The 23,302-nt window shown below is 41.0% G+C and overlaps 1 protein-coding gene across 1 annotated transcript in view; it reads right to left on the bottom strand.

Annotated features, from left to right (window-relative positions):
• The window catches only part of MYO1B (myosin IB), a 78,430-nt gene that overhangs the window by 41,365 nt on the left and 13,763 nt on the right, over positions 1-23,302 (bottom strand). Inside the window, exons 3-6 of the mRNA XM_031554280.1 lie at positions 9,937-10,031; positions 6,958-7,062; positions 4,073-4,119; positions 2,119-2,182 (exon numbers count right to left, since the gene is read on the bottom strand). Of these exons, the coding sequence (XP_031410140.1) occupies positions 2,119-2,182; positions 4,073-4,119; positions 6,958-7,062; positions 9,937-10,031 (311 nt within the window). The remainder of the gene's footprint in view (positions 1-2,118; positions 2,183-4,072; positions 4,120-6,957; positions 7,063-9,936; positions 10,032-23,302) is intronic.

Here is a 23,302-nt window from a genome sequence, read left to right as displayed (position 1 = left end):
GGTCAGAAAGTGAAGAGTATTTATTAACAAACTAATCACCCTTTCCCTTTTAAGGATAGGAAACTTCAGCACGGCTTTACGAATTAAGATGGCAAATCCTAAATTTGACTACAACCAGAGTAAATTGTAAGTGGTATAGAAGAATTTAAGCCCCCAATAAATCACGAATGACAATATCTCACAACAGAAACATTTCTTGTCCAAATCAGTACAACGCTGCACGCATTAGAAGTGTGGAAAAATACAAGGTAGGGAAACGCATTTGTCTTAACACTGTACATAACTGAAACCAAGTTTTAAATGAGCTGGCTGGATGATGAAACTCTGTGAACTTCAAGGTGGTATACATTAACACCCAGCCACGGGAACACAGTATTTAACTGTGACATCCAGTGTTAGTATAGGGTACTTGGTGGTCCAGTCAGTAGCAATCTTTTCACAATAGGGTCTACACGTAAAGGCTTTATTTTTTAAATTCAGTATTCCTCTTCTCGCTATCAGATACTCCATAAAGTTGAGAAGAGAGAGAGAGAATACCTAAAATAGCTATCTTTTAGGAAGATCAAAAAATAGGTCTGCCCTTGATTACATATGTCATCACATCAGATAATTAGACGCAATGCCGTAATTACAATCTGCTATGATTTGGAAGGAAGATTAACAATGCAGTAACTATTTGGATCGCCTCTTAATATGACACAATATTTTAATTAGATGACTCAGCACGGTGTTTTCAAAGACAAACCGCTGAATGTCCAGTCTGCAAAGCAGAGTTCATTTTTATTTATCTCTATTTATCTATTTTGAATGTGAAGTTAAAAAGCAAACACAAAACCACAGCTAGTCTGCTGATTTTTTTTTTTTTTTGGTACAGATTAAATTACCGATGACTACACTTTGTCCACATTTAATTACTGAAGAATGCACTGAGTACATTTGGCATCTAATTTCATTGATTGACAATCAATCTGTCCACGTTAACAGATAGCCATAAATGCTCCAAGAGTGACTGCTCTGAGCTTCAGGTTTACAGCATTACAGAATTGTGTGTGTGAAATTCTTCACAATGCTTTTAAAAGTTTATGTTGTATCTGAGAGTTATGTTACATCTGAGTTATGTTATATCTGAGCAGACTAATTGTTTCACAACCAGGAAAATGCCACTGGGGTCAGAAGGCTTTAGAAAGAGAGATGAATGTGGCTGAGCAGGGAGAGAGGCCGAGGCCAGGTCACTGACACCTAGTACAGTCACTCACTGCCTTTTTTAGAAAAATAAGGAAAACAAACAAGTATAGCTTTATGGAGTACAAAAAACCAACTTCTTAAAAAATACCAACCAACAAAACTTCACTTACGCTCTAGAAAGAAAAGCAAGTCAAGGCATCTTGAATTGGCACTCAGTTAATGGTTTCTTTCTTCCCGACAGAGAGATGGCTAAAGGGTCTGTCAGAGCAGCAGCCTTACTTCCAGTAATAAAACGTTGGTTTAGTGTGGAAATAGTAGTAGCAGTTGAATGATTGGACCAGGTGATCTTAGAAGTCTTTTCCAACCTTGTGATTCTGTAATTCTGAAACCCAGGGCTACCTTTCCCTTCATAAACTCAACAGGCTTTTATGCTCTCTCACACTGAGCCTTTATCTATATGGTGAGGTATGCTAAAACTAGCATTAGAAGCATCAGAATGCTTTGATTTCAAGAAAGCACTCTCATTCCATTATGATCTTCAGCATTCTTTGTGTGACTTCTAGATTACAAACAAAGTATCTCCAACATTACCTACCATCAACATATAACTTATCAAATCAAGTCACACAGCCAAGCCCAGGGATCCAAGTACGAAATATGCCTCAGAGACACTTAATCCATTCAGAGGCAATATACGGACCCATGCACTCTGCTTATTACCCTCTAAAATTTATTATTCACATTTCTTTCGAGTCTCTCTTCACTTACTCTCATATACTCGTCACCAAAACAACAAAATTAAAAAGCTTAATTTATCACATAATGAGATTCAGTCAGACAAATGCTGCTATTTTTTTCAATAATTTAACTGTCTTCCCTTTTGAACAAAACATTTTCAGCTGTTAATATGCTGAAATCAAGAGCAATACTCACAGTTGCTTATGACTCCTCCGAGTGGATCACCCTTGAAATCGAACTCAATATCCATGTATTTTCCCTGCAAAAGCAACGTAGTTTAAGACTATAACTTCTGTTAAAGAAAAACAGATATTTTGGAGACATTTTTAAAAGTTCCTCAGTCATTCTACAGGCTAAAAGAGCAAAATGCAACCTCCTTTGCACAACACCAAATTGTGGAAGCCCGAAAATGATTCAAAGCCTCTAATTTTCTTATTTGCTATTTGCACAGACAGAGATTCTCAAGCCAACTGCTTTAATAGGTAGGGCTTGTGCAACCCAGTCATTTTTTTGTTTCCTCAACAAAAAGTAAGCTGCACAAACATTCAGCAGAACCCAACCCCCACCCAACAGTGCTTGTGGTTGTGTAGGCGTTACCACACTCATTGAAGGAAGAATGGACGTCCAAGCAGACTTATTTGCTCCGTGCCAAACCTCCTGAGCACTCAGAATAGCGCTCAGGAGCAGCAGCAGCCATTACCACTGTTACTGCCTGCGTCTGTCCAGCTCTGTGTGCCTGCCCTGTGCAAGTGATGGGTTTTTCCCATTGAACTCTTTGCTTTGTAACTCAGGAGACCAGAGGCAACAATTAGCAGGCTGTCACCACAAAAGCCACTTCATTTGCAGCCATACCGACGCAGTACGTTGCCTTGACTTCTGCATGACTTTTTCCGCTTCGCGCTGCTCTTTGCATCGTTTCAGTTTGTACAAGGAGCACCTATCACAGTAACAGCTACGTCCCGCAACGACAGAATGGGCTGAGCCACGCTGCAAGCACAGCTCACCCCAGCAAGGAAGTTGAGAAAGATAAAGAGCGCCGGTAGGAATTCAATCCAGCTCCCCAAGCCACGCACAGAAATGATCTCACTGGTGAGATCAGAGGATAAAAACAAATCTTGAAAGGAGAAGCCTTGTGTTTATCCTGCCTTACTGTGTTTAGGAAAAGGTATCTTGTTTTAATTACAGAACATGAAAATCAAGCACATCACATTGACTGCCTCTAAGATATTTTTAAATTTGCTGTCTATTTCGTCAAGTTGGGCTTATTACGTTCCTACTGAAACTCCGTTCTTCTCCTGCTGGCTGCTGAAACAGACGCGACAGGACAATACTTGTACTTTCTTGTTTGAAGTTAATTCTGAGCTGATTCAAATTTTCGAGATAAAGGCTTAAATCAGGTAATTAAATCTTAATTACCCAAGGACTGGGCCAGCTGGCTGTTTCTGGAAGTATTTTTAGCTTTGTGTTTATAAGCGAGGACTTGAAAGGCAAAATCCTTCTCGGTTGCACTTTGTCCTGGAAAGACTCCCGCTTGCAAACGCCGCCTCTTCTCTCTGACGGCTCTCCTTCTCCAGCCTGCAAGACCTCATCTCTGACAGCTGCACGCTTTCTACCCTTTTTATCCAAAAAATTCTCCTGCAGTGCCTCAAATTTCAGCCCTGACCTTGTCTCTGCGGCCACGTACAGGGCCCACAGTGCGCACCCCTTGCTCCGTTCACAAGCAGGGCAGTGACCGCAATTATGTTTTCACTCACCGATGGACTATCAAATCCTAGATTTCAATTTTATTTCGCTTCTTTCCCTTAGATTCTCAATAGATGTCTACGCCCACATCAGAAACCAACAAGATTTCTGACAAATAGGTGATACATCTTTCAAAAATGTGGCTGAACGCGGTAGTAACAGTAGGAAGACAATTGGGCAGGAGGACGTGCTACAACGTACAGAATGGCATACTGATTGTTCCTGATCACTAGCACTCTCCAGGCACCAGGTCCTTGGACAACTACAGTAATGTTCTCTCTCCAAATGATTCATTCACTCCTTACAGATGACTTGATGGCTGATACAAGGTAAAATAAAAACTGCTGAGAACACAGCATGCTCTCCCCTATAAGGAATTCAAATTAGCCTTGCAGAAAATACTTACAAATCTAGAGGAGTTGTCATTCCTCACAGTTTTGGCATTTCCAAAAGCTGGCAAGAGAGAAGAACAAATAAGACCACATCTATCAATTAAAAAAAAAAAACAACAAACAACTGAAAACATATCCTTAAAATGCTATAACGTCTAGGACGACTTACACATTTAAAAGAATCCTAGACTTATGAGAAATAATACAACACTCACTGCATTGATAACACTCACTCAAGACAGACTAAGCGTGACATTTTCTCAAAGAAAACCTATGCAAGTCCAAAGCAATTGTGTTGATGAAAGAAAATGAAAGAAAGCAGTTGTGTGATGAAAGAAAATGAAAGAAAAGCAAGCATACAAGATCAAATTATTTCAAGACAAAATTGCACCTGGATTGAGGTGAATCTTGAGTTTGAATCCTCAAATTTAAAATCTGATGACGGAAATAATTTTTTACATAGGAAACGCTACTTTCTCTTCACTTCAGAGAAAGAAGCCTATGTTTTCTCCCAGTACAGAAAATGATAGAAGATGGAGTCTGATTTGTAAGAGTTTAAAAACACCCTCTTCAGTTTGACCTAAGCTAGCTTTTTGAATAAAGCTTGGTTTTAACCTCTTCAGTTCAAGCTTCCCGGCAGAGCAATCTCTCTGAGAAGTGGCTTCCTAGGGCTATATTCAGATGGGCAGCCACCAGCTCAGAACACACACAGGACTGGAGGACATTCAATCTCACACATTCTCAAAGTTCGGTGAGTCAACCAGGAGCGCGTCTCCTGCTTTATTAATTACAGCACTCCTACTCCAAGAGGAGCCTTTATTTACTCCCAGTATTTATTTATATAGTGTACATATCTTCAAAGATCAAACCAAGTCAATGTTATTTGGATAGAAATAAATACATTCTTTTAGGCTTCAGCAAACTTGCATGAGTAGACTTATTCTTGATCAAAGAACTGAAGCCAAAAGGAAAAGTTTCTTGCTCCTGAAGGCTAAGGATAAGTGAAAGAATTGTTTTTAAAATCGTTATGCCTGCAATAAATCATCTTTTCAACAACCAAATCTCTGAGCTGCATTTTCTTAAACACAGTGCTGAACAGTAGAGTCATTTATAACCACACGGAATCAAACACAAGCGTTCCTTTATTAAGCATGAGACACGTTCCTCAGTTTTCCCTTAAGTTCATTGTTTCTGAAAGTTAATTTACAGTAGTGACTGTAGTTTTTTCTAAAAAAAAAAATAAAATTGAAAATTCCCGCAAGATAAATTATGAACATTTAACATTTATGTCATTTTCTTGCACTGCAGCTAGACTGAAACTGATCTACGAAACCAAAGAAAAACAAATCTAACCACAAATGCTTAATTCCTGTCTAAAATGTATATAAGCAGCCAGGCTCGCTCAGCAGCCTCCTGGTACAAAGAGCTATATAAGCATTTACCACCGCACCAAGCAAAACAAAGAACACCTTTAAATGCTATAGCACTTTTCTGTGAGCTTACATTATTCTTCCTGCATTAAAACAAAGATTTGCGAGCTAACATGAAATCCAATAAATTTGGCAGTCTCTGGGGAGCAACTTCGCTTTGGCAAGAAAAGCCATCACACTACTTATACTATTTCTGTCTACATCTGAAGCCTGCCTTCCAGGGATAAGAGCAGTATGGCTTTTCTCTGTGAACCCCAAACCACAGAACATTGCAGCCTCCATTCAGAATTAAGGGGAACAGACACAGTCAGCAAGAAAGGCTTACCCTGCATTTTTACAAGTCTTTAAATACTAACATTTTATCTTTTGCTTCTAAGTCTTTGCTTGCAACTTGTATTTTGTGTATAGTTCACGATCACATTTTGCACATCCCAGTGCATCACTGCTCTCAGCATGCTTTTACTTACCCTTACCTTTTTTGATTATTTTTTTCTGTTCCTAACTCATGTAATGAATACTTGCTCCCTATAGAAAACAAATCCTTACATTTATGTATAGATAGCTAAGCAAGAAATAAAATGTTGACACTCAACAGTCTGGCAAACACTGTGTGTTCTATGGCCATAGCACAACTTCTTTGTACAGCAGTTTTGAGAATTTGTCTCAGCATCACAATAGCTCAGAGAACTGTGGCAAAACCCACAGCAGGACTCAACACAATAGACTTGAATAAGCCCACAATAACCAACGCACTTCTGAAGGCAATTATTAGACAACAGGATAAAACTGCGTGCTTTGAGGATCACATATCCTATCACCAGGAAAAATGGAGATCCTGTTTCTGGCAGCCAACCACTTCAAATTGACTAATTAAAAAACAAAAACCCAGACAATCACAAAGTCCTTCATAGGAGAGCAGGAAAGGCAGCTGTCAGGAAGACTAGCTAACAGAGACACCAGACACCATACACAGGGAACAATAAGTTCTAGAGAATAACGGGCATCCTTGTGGATTAGGTTAGTTTTTCCTAACATCCATTTCTTGACTACTTTTTTTTTTTTTTCCCGAAAGAAAAATAATGCTTTGCAGACAATGTTTGTTTACTAGGACCTATGACAATATAAGTTGGAAGGAAATGAATCAGAGGGACTGAACCAAAGTTAAATCTCTTGATACAGTCAAGCATCATCAAGCCAGGGTTAGGAAAGGGTATGCCCTAAGAGAGCTGCCTGAGGAGTATGGGAAATATGACCTAACTTCCTAAGCCCTTACTTCCTGAGGAAAAAATTCCATTTTTAATAAGATCTATCTGTAACCAAACAACTACGTGTGACTGTCTTCAAAGAAAGCACCTCCCACAGTTTCGGAAACCAAGTACGTACAAAACAACAGTGGGCAGTGCTTTCAAAGCCAACTCATCAGGGGAGCTGATATATATAGAGGTAGTACATGCACATGAGAAACATACCTTCAAGAACAGGATTTGACTGCAGAAGTTGTTCTTTCACTTGGTTAACCTCTGCCCCCTTGCCACACACAGCAGCTACGTATGACATGACGAGCTTGCTTGCCTCTGTACGGGAAGAGCAAAACAAAAGCGCATTAAGTATTGGCAATTGGTCATATGGTCATTTGGAGACTTGATCTCTACCCTATTCTCACCATACCAGACAAGAATAAAAGCCATATATTACTTCACTTAGCTTCTCTCTTGGTGTACAGCCTGGGAATGAGAAAGGAGCTCACCATGCCACAAGAGCCACGCCATGACATCAGGACCCCCACTGACTTAAATACCTACAGCCCATCCAGGCTAAAAAAGCCACTGCTGGATACAGCATATTGCAGCTACTTCTCCGTTTAGCCTTAGTGAGAGGCAGCCACTTCAGAAAGAAAACCATTTCTAGCTAACATGATGGAATGCTTAGTCTGAATCTGAAGGTTTTAGCCTGAAAAACTAGGCCCAAGCACATTCAAGATGCAAAATTCAGGTAAGTTTAGCTCACCAGATACACAACAGCACAGACGTAAGCACACAACAGGCAAAGCTACACATATGTAATTACAACTATGAAGTAAGCTTCAAGTAAATAATTAACTGCAATTGAACATCACAAAACATTATGCAGTGAGTTTCAAAGTATAAAGTTTAGAGAAAGTAAAGACTTCATTTTAACAATGCAACTAATCAGAAGGTATAAACTTTTAAGAAAGTCTGGAACAGTTTATGGAATGGGTTTGTAAGGATGCCGTTCACCCAAACAGACATGAAGATTTCTGAAGGAAAAATCCATCCAACCCTTATATTTTTGTTGGTTTGGACAAAGAGCAGCTGAGAAAGGACTCTGTTTATAAACAGAATCTGTGAAGTTCAGTATGATGTAAGATAGTGAAATTTGAGGCAACATCAGCTGACATACAATGTAATGACTAACAGCTGGAATCCCTATCAACTCAACCCAATTGCCATAAAAAAAAACCACTACTTGCTATTCAGAGATCTGTTACAAATTTTAGGGTTTCATTTCAGGAAAGAACTGACAAACAAGTTATCCCTTGGATTTGATTCTTCCCTATTTAATCAAGCTTGTTTGCCGGTATTAAATTTCTTTTTTACACTGGAAAGAAAACAGACCGAGCCTGTGACACAGGAAACAAACAAGCAGAAACCAGTGGTGTCCATGTAGACTCCAATCTCCCTTAACCACACAACTCCTCAAGCCCAGCTGTCTTATCTAAAAATCCCTTTACTTCAGAGCTTGGAGTTACCAAACAGTTCGATATAAAATACTTGCTAAAGCAGTCAAAACCTCTAAGGAGAGCTTCTCAGTCAAAGAGAGGAAAAAAAAGCACTGAAGCAGCATATATGCTATCATAAAATTATAAACAATAAGAACACATACACTGGCCTTAAAATAGGCTTCGAACATCACTGAAAGACAGAATAAATGCCATCTCCTTTACGAGGAACTCTGTTTCACTGAATGAAGACGTGAGGAAGTGAATCCTCAACTTAGCATCTAACAGCACTTAAACATGCTACTCATCTTGGTAGAGCTTCATGTTTTCCAGCACAGTGTTACTGTTACTATCAATTACCGATATAAACACACAGTGAAACTAGTCTAAAACCTGAACAAATTAAAGAAAACAAGTGGCAACAGTTCAGCTTCAATTCTCTCAGCCCAAGCACGCCAAATGTTCAGGCTACCAAAACTTTCTAAAAGTTCTAAAAGCTTTAGATTGCATCTGTACTACCAAAAGTGTTTCTTCACTTTGAGAAATTTCTCCACTATCCTCCTTTTTCTTTGCACTGAAAACCTAAGTCCTCAGCTATTAGCTCCACTACAGCATAAACCATTACATCAAATATTAAAGACAGAATATCACAAATTCTGAGTTCATTATTGACTTGAATTTCAAATCATGCTCTTATGCTATTCAGTACCTACCTTTATAAAGAAGGAATAACTCATATCATGTCCCATATGGCTATGAAAATGACAGAACACAGTCAAAATCCATACACAAATCTGAACCTATCAGAATCCTCTTTACAAATAGAGAAGTTCAGAAACTCAACTACTCCTACACCCTTCAATTGAATAAATACATTAATAAAAGTGCCCTTCAGCTGCTTGAGAACTTACCTAACCTGAGGAAATAAAAAATTAAACAGTTTTGGTAGAGAACTCTTTTCTGATGTGTGAAATCATAGACAGAATCCATAATAATCATATTACCAAGAACTTGCTTTTTTAATATATACTCTTATTGAACACACAAACGTTTTCATGCCATTGAACTGGAAGAAAAGGATTAAATTACAAGATTCCAAGACATTTTAACTGGCTGACACTAATCAGACAAAGGAGAACAAGACATCACTCATGAACAAAACAGAAGCCAAAAGCATTTATCTCAACACTGCAAAGATGAAGCCCATGCTTCACATTGTTGCACAACAGGCAAAAGACTGATGAGATTTCCAAGGTAATCAGCTATAGGTATGAATTTTCCTTAGGAAATGATGTATTCCATCATAAATGCAAATATTTATTAAAAGACATGCAAAAGGATCAAAGGTTTGCCTTCCAGTGTAGGAGAGCAAGAGCATTCCGTTGTCACTGCCTTCAATGTTTTTCAGGGGAGAGCCTGAAGATTTTCTGCCCTTGCAATACTCTTGCAAACTGTCATCACCACAGCACGACTTTGCACAGTGATAGCAATATCTTGTTAACACGTGACAGGACTACATCATGGCTACAGCTTGGAAAAACATAAGTTCAGGGAAGATCACCCCTACAGCGACGTACACGACCGCATTCATTTTCTACAATGGCCTGACACAAAAACACATCAGTACCTCTCAGCTCTTATGGCTTCCAGCATCCCTTTGCAACAGAAATTGTGAATGCTTCTGAATGAGGTCAGAGCCGTTTATTACCTGTTTTTCCAGCTCCACTCTCTCCTGTAATAAGAATACACTGGTCTTTGTCCTGGTCCCTTAAAGATCGATACGCTTCATCTGACAAAGCAAAGCTGCAAGAGAAAAGAGCCAATTAAGAATGAGATATAACAGATAGCAACAACAAGTATGATTTGTCCTTCACACCCACGCAGAAAATAATAAAATTTTCAAGCAGAGAGTTCTGTAAGTGCTAAGGTTTTCGACTTCCAGAATAAAAGACCCACAGAAGCAAAATGCATACTTTAGCTCATGGTTTTTTCAGGTTTTTCCCCAGGAAAAGGGAAGCAAAATCTGCCCTACAGGTTTTCATGCAGATAGAAAACTCAAACTGATGAAGTACCAGGGAAATTTAGGTCACTTTCTTCAATGAGCAAAATGACAATGCGATGGGACATGGCCAGTCTGAAGATGCTTAGAGAAAGGAATCAATAGAATCCTTAACACTAACAATATCATAAGCTTCAATTTCTACTCTGACAAGTATGAAGACATCTCCGAACCTGAAAAAGAATTGAGCATTTTAAGCAGTTGGGGGTATTATTGGATTTCTGCACAAGTATGCCGAAGTGTTTCCCAGCAAGCGTGTTCTTAGCACGCTAAGGGTGAAGTCATACTGTGAAATTAAAGATTATTGTAAGAATTAGCAGCTTTCCTACACCAACAATATCTTTCAATGGAACACAGAACATTCCAACTCTGAAACTGCTGGGCTGCAATTTGGATCCAAACGTGCTTTGTTGCCATGCAGCAACATGTATTTTGGAGAAACGCAAATGTGTTTTTTATATTCGGGTTTTCCTCAGTTGTCATTTTAAGCCAGAGAAAGAGTAGCACTGACTTTGGTTCAACTGCATTTTCCAGCTCATGGAACAAGGCATTCTGGATGCAGCACAAGAACTCACTGCTAAAACTGAAGCGGTGTCTTAAAAAAGACGTAAAAGCGAAATCCAAATAACAGGGCACACTTAAAGCACTAAGCAAATTCAAGAAATACGCTAGCAAATTTGCTGGCAAAACAAGGCATAGTTTTACATGAAATAAACATCCATTCATCAGATCAAGAGCTTTGTTTGATTGCTGCTCCCCATAAAATGATGTGTCGGTACATATTTCAAATCGGATATAGTTCATTATTTACAGCAAACAAACCACGGTTCCAAAACAGCAAATAACTCACAGGACAACATGAAATACATAATGGTTACAGATTGGATGCATCTTTTAGAAACTTATTCTATAGCAGCTCAGGAGCTTTGCATTCTGCTGACAACTGCAGAGATACCAAGTCTTGGTTTTGCACAATGTAGCCATGCAGAGTTTTCACAGGAAACCACAGCTTTCTGAAAAAAGCAAGCTCTTTGACATGAAACTAGCTACGGTTAGCATGGGCAAAGCGATCCATGCTCAGCTTCTTCAAGAGACACTACTGCTCCAGCTCAAAAGCTTCAAACATTAAACCTGCGTATGCTCAAATCAGTTTGTATCTATTTCTTTTTCACTAGCTAACATTGCCCCTTGAGCTCAGGCAGTTCTTCCTTATGGCTTCTCCTCCTCAGTGGTTTCAGGACGATGTCATATTTCCCCAGTTATTTACCAGGTGCACACGAAACACTCTGTACTCCCTCATCCTTCATCGCTATTAGACTCATCTTTCTTTTCTTTTTAAAGCTGCATCATGTTCTGAGCTCAGCCATCCAGCAAGAGCCCTGCACACCAGGTGAGCAGCGTTCCAAGAAGGTTGGAAAACAGGTCACGAACACCTTCTGCCTCCTTCCCTATGAACACATCATCCCTGCCCTTCCTCCTTACCTCCTGCCAGTGATGCCCATGCCATCGATGCCCCACTCTTTGTGTTCCTCCCGTCCTCTTTTCTGCACAAGGGCTCCACCATTGCTTTCCTTACAGCTTACGCTATCTCAGACTCTAAAATGCAATTCTCCCTAAACAGCTGGGCTAAGCACAAAGAGAGGTCACTACTCCGTTTGATACACTTACCATCGAACCAGAATTAACACTGATCTCTCAAAGCTTACTACCACTGTGGTGATTGAAACATTTCAATGCGGTAGTTCAACCAGAGGTGAAAATGTGTTTACGAGAAAGTAGCAGGCTGTAATGTTTTTAGCATTACAACAAAGTCAGCCTGTGCTATGGCCAACACACTGGAGAACTAGGAAAAAAAAAAAAAAAAAAAAAAGACTCTTCTGCTGCTGAGAGACCATGACACAATTTCTGGCATCTGCTTTACTGACCCGAATCCAAGCTACAGTAGCAAAAACACTTTACCAGACTCTCTTACAGGATACATATTTAGGAAATGAATAATATTTGCTGAACGCTGCTGCAGATATACTTGTGAACTGAAGAGCACCAACGCAGGGCGTTCAGAAAGGCTCATCCCAGCACACATTCACGCAACTTTAACCACCATCCTTTTTGCAAGGAAAAGTAAAGCAGTGAGATACAACGGGAAGAAATGTAACTGCAATGAGCATTCGTGGGCCATGTGTGAGGCCATTAATGGCAGTGCCATGGAGCCATGGGTTTGACTGGAAGCTGGCTTTCAGCAGGAAGGTAAGGCTCTGTGGTGCTCTCAGACCTGCAGGTTGGGTGGCTCGCTCTGCGCCTGCTGTCCTTCAGACAATCCCAGCCATCAACTACTATTTCATTGCTGGAACAGCTTTCCTGGCAGAAAATGAAGTCAGCGTCAAGCACCAAGAAAGTATTCTCTCTGCTGATATACTGAGTTATGAATTAATCAGATTAAAAACCATTCATCGTTTCTAATTCACCGAATTTCTAGTTTCCCCAGCAGCCCCCATCAAAATTTATTTCAGAGCTTGATGTATTTATTAACCCTGCCTGCACTTCACAGTCAAGAGCACCAAATTGTGCCTTTTCTCCTCCCTCAGCAAAGAAACAGAAAATTCATTGCTACAAAGAGATATGAGAAGCTGGGGAGAGAGCGGGACTCCAGCCAGCTCTGGTCTGCCCCAGCCCAGCCAGGGATGCTGGGCATACATTCGCTTTTACTCCGCTGTTCTACACAACCCATCAAAGCACAAGTTTCACAACTGTATCAGATATCCTCCACTCCAGACAGAAGAAAGAAAGAAGTCAACTCATTTTAGAAGAAGTTTTGCGGAGGTGCTTATTAGAAGTTGCCTAAAACTTACCTCTGACGTTTCAACCGCTGCTCCAAGAATTCAATTTGAGGAGGCAAAGAGTATATAAATAACAGCATTTAAGGCTTCTTTGTCTTGCTGGCATTGCATAAACAGCATTAGGCACATTTACATCAGAGCCTGAACAAATAACTTTATTTCAAAGAAAAAGAGAGAACAACACATTTGTCATGTCAACTTCAGTGGCACAGCATCGCTTCACAGCCCCTCATATTTATTACCTTCTTCTGTCACTGCATTAAAAAAGCTTCAAGTCTTTTTGTTTAAACTCCACTTCTTTCCAAAACGTTATGTCACACTGCTCCTTATTTACTAAAAACACATTAAATAATCTCATTTAAGGCCATTTGAGCTTAACATATTTGAATGATCTGAAGACAACAAAGAATCCCTCTCCCCTCTGCCTTTCAGCAGTGTGAAGAGGCGCAGCTCTGGAAGCCAACATCCACAGCTGCAGCTTTAGGCCACATTCTGAGCTCTGACCCACCTCACAATTACAGAGCCCAGGCAAAATTTTCGAAATAGTTCATAATTTAAGAAGTAGTTATAACCCATGTGTTTTGAATTAAATGGTGAGTGTGTCAGCAGTGTTGTTTCCCATACCTTATAATAAACCCTCCTTTGATTTTTAGGTTTTTACGAGAGATGACAACACTCTCCTACCACAATAAACACAGAACTACTTACTGGAGTTCTCTTTTAGCTGAGATTTAACTATAGAAGCAGTTTGAAGTCAAAATGGCACCCACACCTACACCAGTTGCAGGCTCAGCTTTTTTATAGCGCCCGTTCCTTTGGTCACACCACTCCAGATGGCCTGATGGGTCTGCAGAGAATCACATAGAATCACCAAACCCTAAAACGTGGACGTGGAGGGAAGCAGCAAAGAAGGGTTTCCAAGAAGCTCGGGCAGCACCTCCTCTGCTCGAACAGAACAGTGTGGTCAGCCCACAGCAAGGCTCACATGTGAAGCAAAAAACTTAGCCCTCTTCCATCGCTATCTTCCTTGAAGCCAAAAACATGAGGATGAGCGCTCCTCAGCTATCGGCACTTCCATCTTCCCACCACCACTTCAATCCTTCCTCTCTCGTCCCTCAGCAATCTGCACCACTAGTTAACGTTACATGAAACTCACGTATGAAAGCCATTGTCTCTGTCTCATCTTTGCTGGTAGTTGCTTTCCATTCTCAGTCAGTCCCTTTCTTAATGCATCCACTGGCCAATCCTGGCCTGCCAGCTCTACCACTGCTTTCAAAAGAAACTCAGAAGGCCTTCTTTTTTGGCCCTTCCATTCCCCAGGACCATTTCATTTCTACCCAGCTGACTCCAAACACGTTGGCAGGGTACACGCCACATGTCAGCACGTTATCATTGCAAAGTACGCACAACGCTGCACTAAAAAAGACCTACAGCAAAATTTGCATTTTACATACTGTTTAATGTGAACTTCACATCAAATGTAACTTACAGCTTGCCGCAAAGTCTAACAGAGAAGGGTATTTTTCAAGTTCTTTTCCATTATGAGTGCACAGAAGTGCTCCGTGACAGGATGACAACAAAGCAGCATCCTCCTCTCACAGTGAATTGAGGAAATGCATCACACTGGTTGGTCCTGATGTATGCATATAAAAAGGAACCAATAACCAGGGACAGGAGAAATGGAAGCACATTTATAGAGAGCTGTAAACCACCACTATTGAACATATTTCCCCTCCCAGCCCCACTGAAGCCCAGTGAAAAAACCACCATTGGGGAAAAACAACTGTAAGAGATAATTTGCATCGTTAGCTCATAGCACAGAGCTGTTTAATCTAATCGCCCCACGGATAACAAGCGTGGCCTCATTTTCCATAATTACAAGGGTGCCTCCTGTCAGCCCCTTAGACACACGTGGGGAGAGGAGGCTGTCAGCCTGCCACGGGCCTGAATGGAGCAGCAGCTGATGGAGCACTGCCTGGGACAGCCCTGCACAGGCGAGCAGCTGCTCTATGAGCCAGGGGAAACATGAAATGAGCTTAAGCGCCAGGATAAAGAGGTGCACTAAGACAGATGGAAAGGCTTTTCTCCTCTTCAGAATGCTTCTGCGTCTTTAAGCCTGCTTTGTTTTCCCAGTGAGGACAGAAAATTGTTTTATCAACAATACTATGTGGCTAATATACACAGGGAAGCATAGCTCCTGCGTTTCCTTCCCCACTTGGCTATTCATGCTGGCAGCTGCGATGTTCTGAGACACAGAACAAAGCCCAGAGCTGAGTAAATCAGCCTGGCTATTGTGAGGACAGGGCAGAATCTATGGAAGGGACAGGAGAGAGGGACGGACAAAACCACTCTTGATTTTCAAGAGTAAAGCACTTTAAAACACAGCCTAATGCTAAACCAGAGACATTTTCTATTCTAGTGAACTGGGAATGCAACACACACCCTCAAATGCTCTCTGGAGATCCCTTCTTCCTCAGGATGCAGCAGCCCTCAGATGCACTTCAAACACAGTGCCGGCCCAGCCAGGCACCCCAGTCCCTTCCCTTCCCTGGGGACAGGACATGTTTTCCCTGCAAGCCAGCAGGATGCTTCCTTCTTGGTTTTGATCACCTCCTTTTTACTCAGTGACAGTTGAAAAGATGCCTTTTTTTGGAAAACGAGCAATGGTCTTTCCCCTGCGCCGTACTCAGAAGATGTAAACACAACACATGCCTCGTCTGCCTACTTCAACAACATCTTAAGGCACCCCTTCAGGGCTGCACAGTACTGTGATGGAAAAGAAGCAAGCACAAGGAGCCTACAAGCCAGCTGCGATGTCACTTCCCTTCAGCCACTGGACAAAAGGACACTGAAGACAAAGATAACTGTGCCTCTTTCTAATCCAGATCCTCCCTTTAAATTTCAGCACGCTAACAGCCCCAATAAGCACATCCACATCCCATTCAACAGCTGGGTCCTATGAGCTAGCAAACTGCCACTGCAGTGGCCCTCCAAAGTAACATGGAAATCCAAAGGCAAATCACTGTATACTGCTGATAAGCAAATCAGAAGGACAGTCCAGGATCCTGTTAATGTCTGTTAACTGGGGAAAGCCCCATAGAGTAGCACCAGTTGAACACACACTAATGCTTACAGTCCCAATATACAGCAGGTACAGTCTGGGGCATGGCTTGCATACAGAAGGAAATTAAAACAATGAACTATAATTTGGAGCGGGTTCCTGCTGTCAGCAAAAGGGAATATTTATTTAAACCAAAGGAAAAAAAAAAAGGCAAATATCTCCACACCATAAACTTTTCAGCAGAGCAGCTGGGCATGGCTTCCCTCTCAAATAGTCCCATTCCTAGAAATGACATCAGCTAGCTGGATGCCCATAGCCATCACTCTCCCACGGATCCAGAAGAACGGGTAACTCCCAGTTGTTCTGAGGCCCTAACCAGATGAGGTCCTGACCCAGAGCATCTCCCACCCCAGTACCGGGCTGTATTATCCAGGCAGACAGCCAGATCCTGCACCATTACAGGGTTGCTTTACAAAAAAATCAACAGGGTCAAATTACAAAACAATAATGATTTTATTGAGCTCTAAAATATTTGAAAGGAAGTACGGAAAGTGTTTCCTGCTCTTTTATCTAAAAATACCTCTAATTATAGATGCAGTGTTTTTCCTGCAGTTTATTTCTTCTTGGTGGATCTTCTGAAGCTTTGCAATCCATGAGCTCGGGCTTGCAAAAATGGAATTAATTTCTATACCTAACACAGAACTTGGCTGGAAACCAGAGAAGCCTAGTGGTAAAACTCAACTATTTGGTTTGTGCCAGCCGTGGCCATATTTTACACAAAACAATTAGTTTTCTGCACAACAGGACATGTTTGGGTGCATTGCTGCACCGCGTGAATAGTGTGCTCAAAGTGCTCAAATGAAAATGTAACTCACCCAACTGACTTAAGTGGCTGAGAAACAAATCTTCATTTTTAAAGCATGGCTTTAAGAGATGATGGATTTTAAAGATCATGGCTAAACAACAGTCCTTTCCTGAAGGAAGCACCACTTGGGAACCCCTAGGCAGGGCAGGGATTGAAGCACATGAAGATTATGCAGTGTTTTAGACACTAAATATTAAGACTGCAAATTTCCCAACTCGTAACATGAAAAAGTTTATCTTTAGTAATCTGAACTGCATTAACCATGATGTACTCTCAGTTGCAGAAATCAAAGCCTTTTGGGTACAGTCACAGGCAGAAAGAGAAGGAATGGAAAAAGGGCCTCGGAAAGCAGTAGGAGAGCTCGAATCTTGCTCAAGTTTCAAGGCTTTTAACATTAGCCTTATTTATGCTGTATTTAAAACGATGACAAAGGCTCCCAGCATAGCAGATGGGCCTTTACTGATGTATTATAAATTGCTTAAAGAAAAAAAAAGAAAGAAAAAAAACCACCACTAAGCACAATGAAACATTTCCAATGAAGAAACGACAGCTGTTGCTAATTGCAGTTTGAAATCCCAGTTGCTGAGAAGACCATGCTGCCAGTCTAGGAAAAGCAAAATGTGAATTTAGAACCATGTACAGACTATGCATAAACTGGAATTTTATAATAATTATATAATACTTAAATAAACGGCTCATTCCTAATAGGGCCTCTACCTGCCTTCACTTCTAAGTCTGGATTTCAAAAATGAAAGGCAACGACCTTCAGAATTGCTCATTCCAGTGTACAGAAAGTCCCAACATTTTAATCAAAAGCGAAGTTACAAGAACCTCCTTTAAAACACAGTTACACTGACAGAGGCTTAAAGTGGTTAAAAGTGCTCTCATTTCCAAGTCCTACCAGTCCATCACTCAATTTCCTAAATTGAGGAAAATTATGTTCTGTTAAGGAGCAGACAAAAGGTTGGTCTGATTTCTTGCGTAGATGTGCACACAAAGAACTGGAAAGGGAACTAGCTGCAATACTGAAAAGAGTTTCAAGAGCAACTGAGTATGGACAGACTTGGAGAACTGTGTTATAAATCTGAGAAATTACTGCAGGGCCTTTCCTCTATTTAATGAAGGGCTCATTTCATTCGCCCAAGTTCAGCCAGTAACGCTGGATGGATTCCCAAGTGTTTTGTGTGAATTAGCAGGATCTGACTTTATGTGACAGTATGAATTGATGTTTTTTTTAAATATCAGCACTTTAGGTTCTAAATATACAAATGGCACAATAAGAGCTCTAGCTGGCAGTTCCAGTGTCTGGAAAATGAGAGAAATGGGACCTGGCAAAAAAGTTATCAATAGGTTAGACTACTGGAACATTAGCACGCATCTCCAAACAGCCAACAAATAGTAAAGCTTATTATTATTATTTTTACTAATCTTGGCTTAAACATGACCTAGCCAAAACCTGTGTGTTTTTAAGCTTACAAATAAACACAGACTACGACAAATGCACTCACATTAAAAAAAAAAAAAGATTGCTACAGATAACTAAAACCGTTTGACTCTTAATCCCCAACATGACTGAAGTGAAATGTGAAAGTATGCTGTGTACAGAGGTAAGGCTAAATATTTGGAAACAGCGCTAAAAACAAAGCTATTTTGCCGAGGCTCTAAGCCAGCAGTTAGTTCACAAAGGAACCCCTTCCATAATTTTCCTTTGTATACCATGATGGAATTAAAGAAGCATCTGGAACAGATCTGCAGTTAAGAGCATCCCTTAAAAACTCACAGCTTTCCAGGCACCCACTCCTTGCATGTTTTGCAGGCTTTGCCATGAGCACACAGGCCATGTGGGCACTGCTCTTGTGACCAGCCTCCACGACGCTACCAACAGTTCAGACAACAAGGATGGCTGAAAAAGGTCATCACATCAAACCATGTAATCCAGTCTTAACGCCTCTCTCAACCATTTTAGAAATCAGAATAAAGCACAACTTTCATCTGTAAACTCATTCATTCATCCTTATGCTTTCCGGGCTGTTTGTACTTCTCAGGTGTTGGATACATTTTCTGAGCCTCCCTACAATGCACAACTGCTCTAAACCCATTTCTGTGTTGCTATGCAACATCACAAAAATCTCACACGACCCAATACTAATCCTGTCAGTAAGACTCCCTTCACCTCTACAGCACTCAGGTCAGCTGGCTGCATAATATGCTATCCAACCAAACGTGCTTGGATTTCAGAAAAAAACTGAAAGTATTGTATGCAAGAGAAATCTTCCCTTGCATTCTAAGCCTTACAAATCTTTTCAAAAACGCTCTTTAAAAAATGAGATGGCCATTTCAAGATGGGCACATCACAAGGGCCTTCCTCAAATTCCATTTTCTCTGGGCTGCAGAGCTGTCAGGACATCGTGCTCCCACAGGAGGTGTGCACACAGCCTGCAATACAACAGGTCCTTCTCAGGCATGAAATCCTTCTGACTCATGAAGCAAATGCGATCCTTCATCCCCATTTCATCTATGCGCTTGAGGGACTGACATGCACAGATTTGCCACATCCAGCACTGCCTCTCTAGAGAGGTCAAGAGTCATAAGCCTGACCCCTTCCAAAATAAGACTGCAATGGTTTATGCAGGTTTTCTTCTTCCCCTTTTTTCTTTCAACTCATTCCTAATATGGGTTTAAAAATTAGGTACAGGCGGTCCTCCCTAATTGTTATTTATGATTTCTGTCAGCCGTGGATGCTCCTTCCCTGCCCAGCAGTTAATTTTGCCAACTAACCTTTGATCACCTTCCCTGCCTATAAATCTCTTTAGAAACAGACACTCTGCTGAGCCACATGAGCAAGTCCAAAGATCAAATTTCTGGAGAATTCAGAAATTATTGGGAATAAGAACAACCTGGCTGCACAAAGGGGATATTGCAAGGTGAACAAAATCCATGAGGAGTAAAGAGCTTGCCAGGAGAGAAAAGGAGGTTAGGAAAGGAATAGCAGAGAAGGAAATAATAACATAGACATGCTTGGTCAATGAAGGACATCAAACTGTGGCCCCAGGCACTCACCCCACCACCCTCTCCTTCAGCAAATAAAACGTGCTATTGTGTGCCTTAAAACACACTGATGCTTATGGGGGATGGCTTCGTTTTATGTATGGGCAACAACTATGTAGGACTTCATCATCCCCTCAGTCAAAAATGTTTGCTTTAAGTCAAGGAGGAAAGAAAGAGTTACTGTAACCTCAGCATTTCTGAAGGCATGCAGTCCTGGAATACCAGCAAAAAGAGCCAGAAGCAAAACTGTAACTTCTATATTTGCTGCTTACATGGGCTCAAAACAGTCCTGACGTGAAAAGCTAAAAGCAAATTTTGCCTATTGTCACTGTAATTCAGGTATCAGCATTAAAATTATTTTTCCCAGGAATTATTAACACGATGACAATCAAAATAGGAAATCTAATTAAGTTTCTCAAACTTGCCTCGTGGCATCAGGTTGACATCTCCACATCTGCATCCCATGTAAAGGCATGCCATTTTCAGAACCTTCCTGCAAGAGCTTATCCCTCTATGTATCTGAAAGCTTTTAACTTAGTAGCTTACAACTTGTGACTAGCAGTACCGTTGCCACATTCTTTTTGTTCCTCAGCTTGAAGTAATTCACAGTTCTAAAGCAAGAAGTTGAGGAGCTTAAGCCTGAGAAAGGGAGCAGAAAGTCACGTTTTGTGTTACCTGCAAGAGACGGAGACCTGCTGGTAGCCAAGATGAGAAATGCAAGCAACATCATCTCTGCAAACCCGTAAAGCAAACCTGTTCCTGGTAGGAAAGTGATATGGCAGCTACAAGGAAATGATATGATGAAGTGTTTAATTCCCATTACTGTCACTTTGAAGATTTCAGAAGCTGCCTTTGTCACCAGTGGAAGGCGATGTAAATTAGCAAGGTAGACAGCTTTGTTCTCTCTCATGTCTAGGCTACCCACAAGGTAAGCAAAATGGCAATTACATCAACTGAAAGGGTAATTACATCAACTGGAAGAGCAGAACAGAAACGTAAGGACTGCACAAATCAAGCAGCTAATGGTTGGAGCACTGAAATGTTATCCTCTGCGCTGTCGAGTCAGAGACAAGCTTGATCCTGCCTTGTAGATAAAAACAAAACCAGAAAGAGTAACAAAACACTGGGGAAATAAGTAGATGCATAAATAAAGAGCTTGGTGAACTTCGCATTGCAGCTATGCAAATAGCCACAGACTGGGAAAACAAGCATTCCAGGAGCATTACATGGTGTCATAACAGCAGCAGTGAATTTAGAGAGGAATGAAACATTAAAATTTGAAGTCCTTGATTGATTTTTAACAGATACACCATCATCCAAAACCATCTGACCAAGGAGCACCCTCTCCCAGAACTTGTGTTTGGCTGCCTGTTCAAAACATGTCTGCAGCCTCACTCGAGCTTCCAAAGCAGCTTCTAAAGCAGCATCCCAAACCTGCAATTAAGTCTTAAGTAGTGTCACTGAAAGCATTGGGTGCTCTTACATTTGCTGCTGAGGAAACACAAAGCAAATGAGAAGGCAAACACTCCCCTCATCTTTCACATTAAGGTTAAAAAAACATGTGATTCCCACTCGCATGGTTTTGTGTTTCTCCAGTGACCATGTATAGGAAAAAAAAAAAAATCACTAGGTATGGATTTCCTTCATGTCATTAGATGCTGCTCTCTCCTTTGCCTTCAGTTTTCCCTTTCTCATCCAGTCAGCTATTTTAGGGGGACATCAGGATTTCTCATGCACACACTCCCCATCCCAACCCATCACATCACATCCAGATGTTTGCATGTGCCTCAAAGCACAGAGAGAAGGACATAGGAAACAACCAGAAAATGAACAAAACGTGATTTAATAATCCCCATTTCTCAGAAGCTCCCCTACAAAGCTCTCTAGAACAGCCCTCAGCAGTCTGCTCCAGAAATACCAGCGTAAACATTGGGAAATGCAGATCTGGAGGTTCTCTCTGAAACAACAGAGTTTCTTCTAACCAATGGCCAGGCTGCCCAGAGAAGTGGTGGATGCCCTACCTGGAGACGTGCAAGGTCAGGCTGGATGGGTCTCTGAGCACCCTGATCGAGCCGTAGGCGTCCCTGTTCCTGGCAGGGCAGTTGGACTAGATGGCCTTTAAGGGTCCTTCCCAACTTGAATTATTTTGTGATTCTGTGAGACTCTAAGCATTTTGGTGCCACACAGCAGAGTGGTTTCTAGAAGAATTTACCGAATCTAAATCCCTGCAAGGTATTTTTATGCATTACATCATTTGCATCTTTCTAGCTAGCACTAGTAATAAATCAGACTGATAATTAGCATAAAGGAGATGCTAAAATAATAAACACACTAAATATAACTTCATTTATAAACCTATTTTCTCAGTCAGATGCGTTCGTTTCCTAGAGAATAAGCAAGGAATTTTGGTTTGGTCATGATTACATCACAGGAACCAGAAGTCTCTTTCCAAAGCCCCCTGACATGGTGCAGTGGGCTTCCCCACAACCATGTCTTATGAAAAGGCCACAGCTCATCGGAGATTTGCACATCAAAGAGAAATAAGTATGTAGATCTCGACAAATCAGTGCGGGTTTTTTCCCCCCCCACATCAGAAGGAACAAACACCACAGATTGCAATCTGCTATACACCAACTCTTCATTTAAGTTTCTGAGCTGACTAAAAAAAAAAAAAAAAAAAAAAAAATTAAAAAGAAACAGCCTTGAGGACAACTGCAAGGTCTCCGTGGAAGTGCACCGCAGGCTGTGACTGTGCCCTGCATTTAAGAGCAGCCTGCCGCATGTGGATCTGTCAGCCCTAAATCCAGCTGCAGGCTCCAAGCCGGAGCGATGCTGGCTCTACCCCAGAACCAGTTCCTGGGGAGCAGCAGTTTACCAATTTTGGAAGAGACAAATGGGGCTCTCTTAATCCTACAGCTCTACTTAGCAACCACGGACAGCTGCAAAGGAAAGCAAGGTTACCAGAAGGTGAGATCTTTTTAACTGAAAAAATGTGAAATGGAAACACCGCTTCTTCAAAATAAAGTGGAATTAGGAAATGCTATTTCCTAATCCAGTATTTTTAAGGATAATTTGGTAGAAGGTAAAACTATCACACAGAAGCAATACCAAATCAAGTTCCCGTTCTGAGACATGAGCCTGACTGTACAATTACTGTCATTAGCAATGAATGACTTTATGAAACAATTTTCTACTCGGATCAGA

This window comes from Meleagris gallopavo, chromosome 7, assembly GCF_000146605.3.
Source record: "Meleagris gallopavo isolate NT-WF06-2002-E0010 breed Aviagen turkey brand Nicholas breeding stock chromosome 7, Turkey_5.1, whole genome shotgun sequence".
Classification (NCBI taxonomy): domain Eukaryota; kingdom Metazoa; phylum Chordata; class Aves; order Galliformes; family Phasianidae; genus Meleagris; species Meleagris gallopavo.
This window is presented reverse-complemented; position numbering and strand designations above follow the sequence as displayed.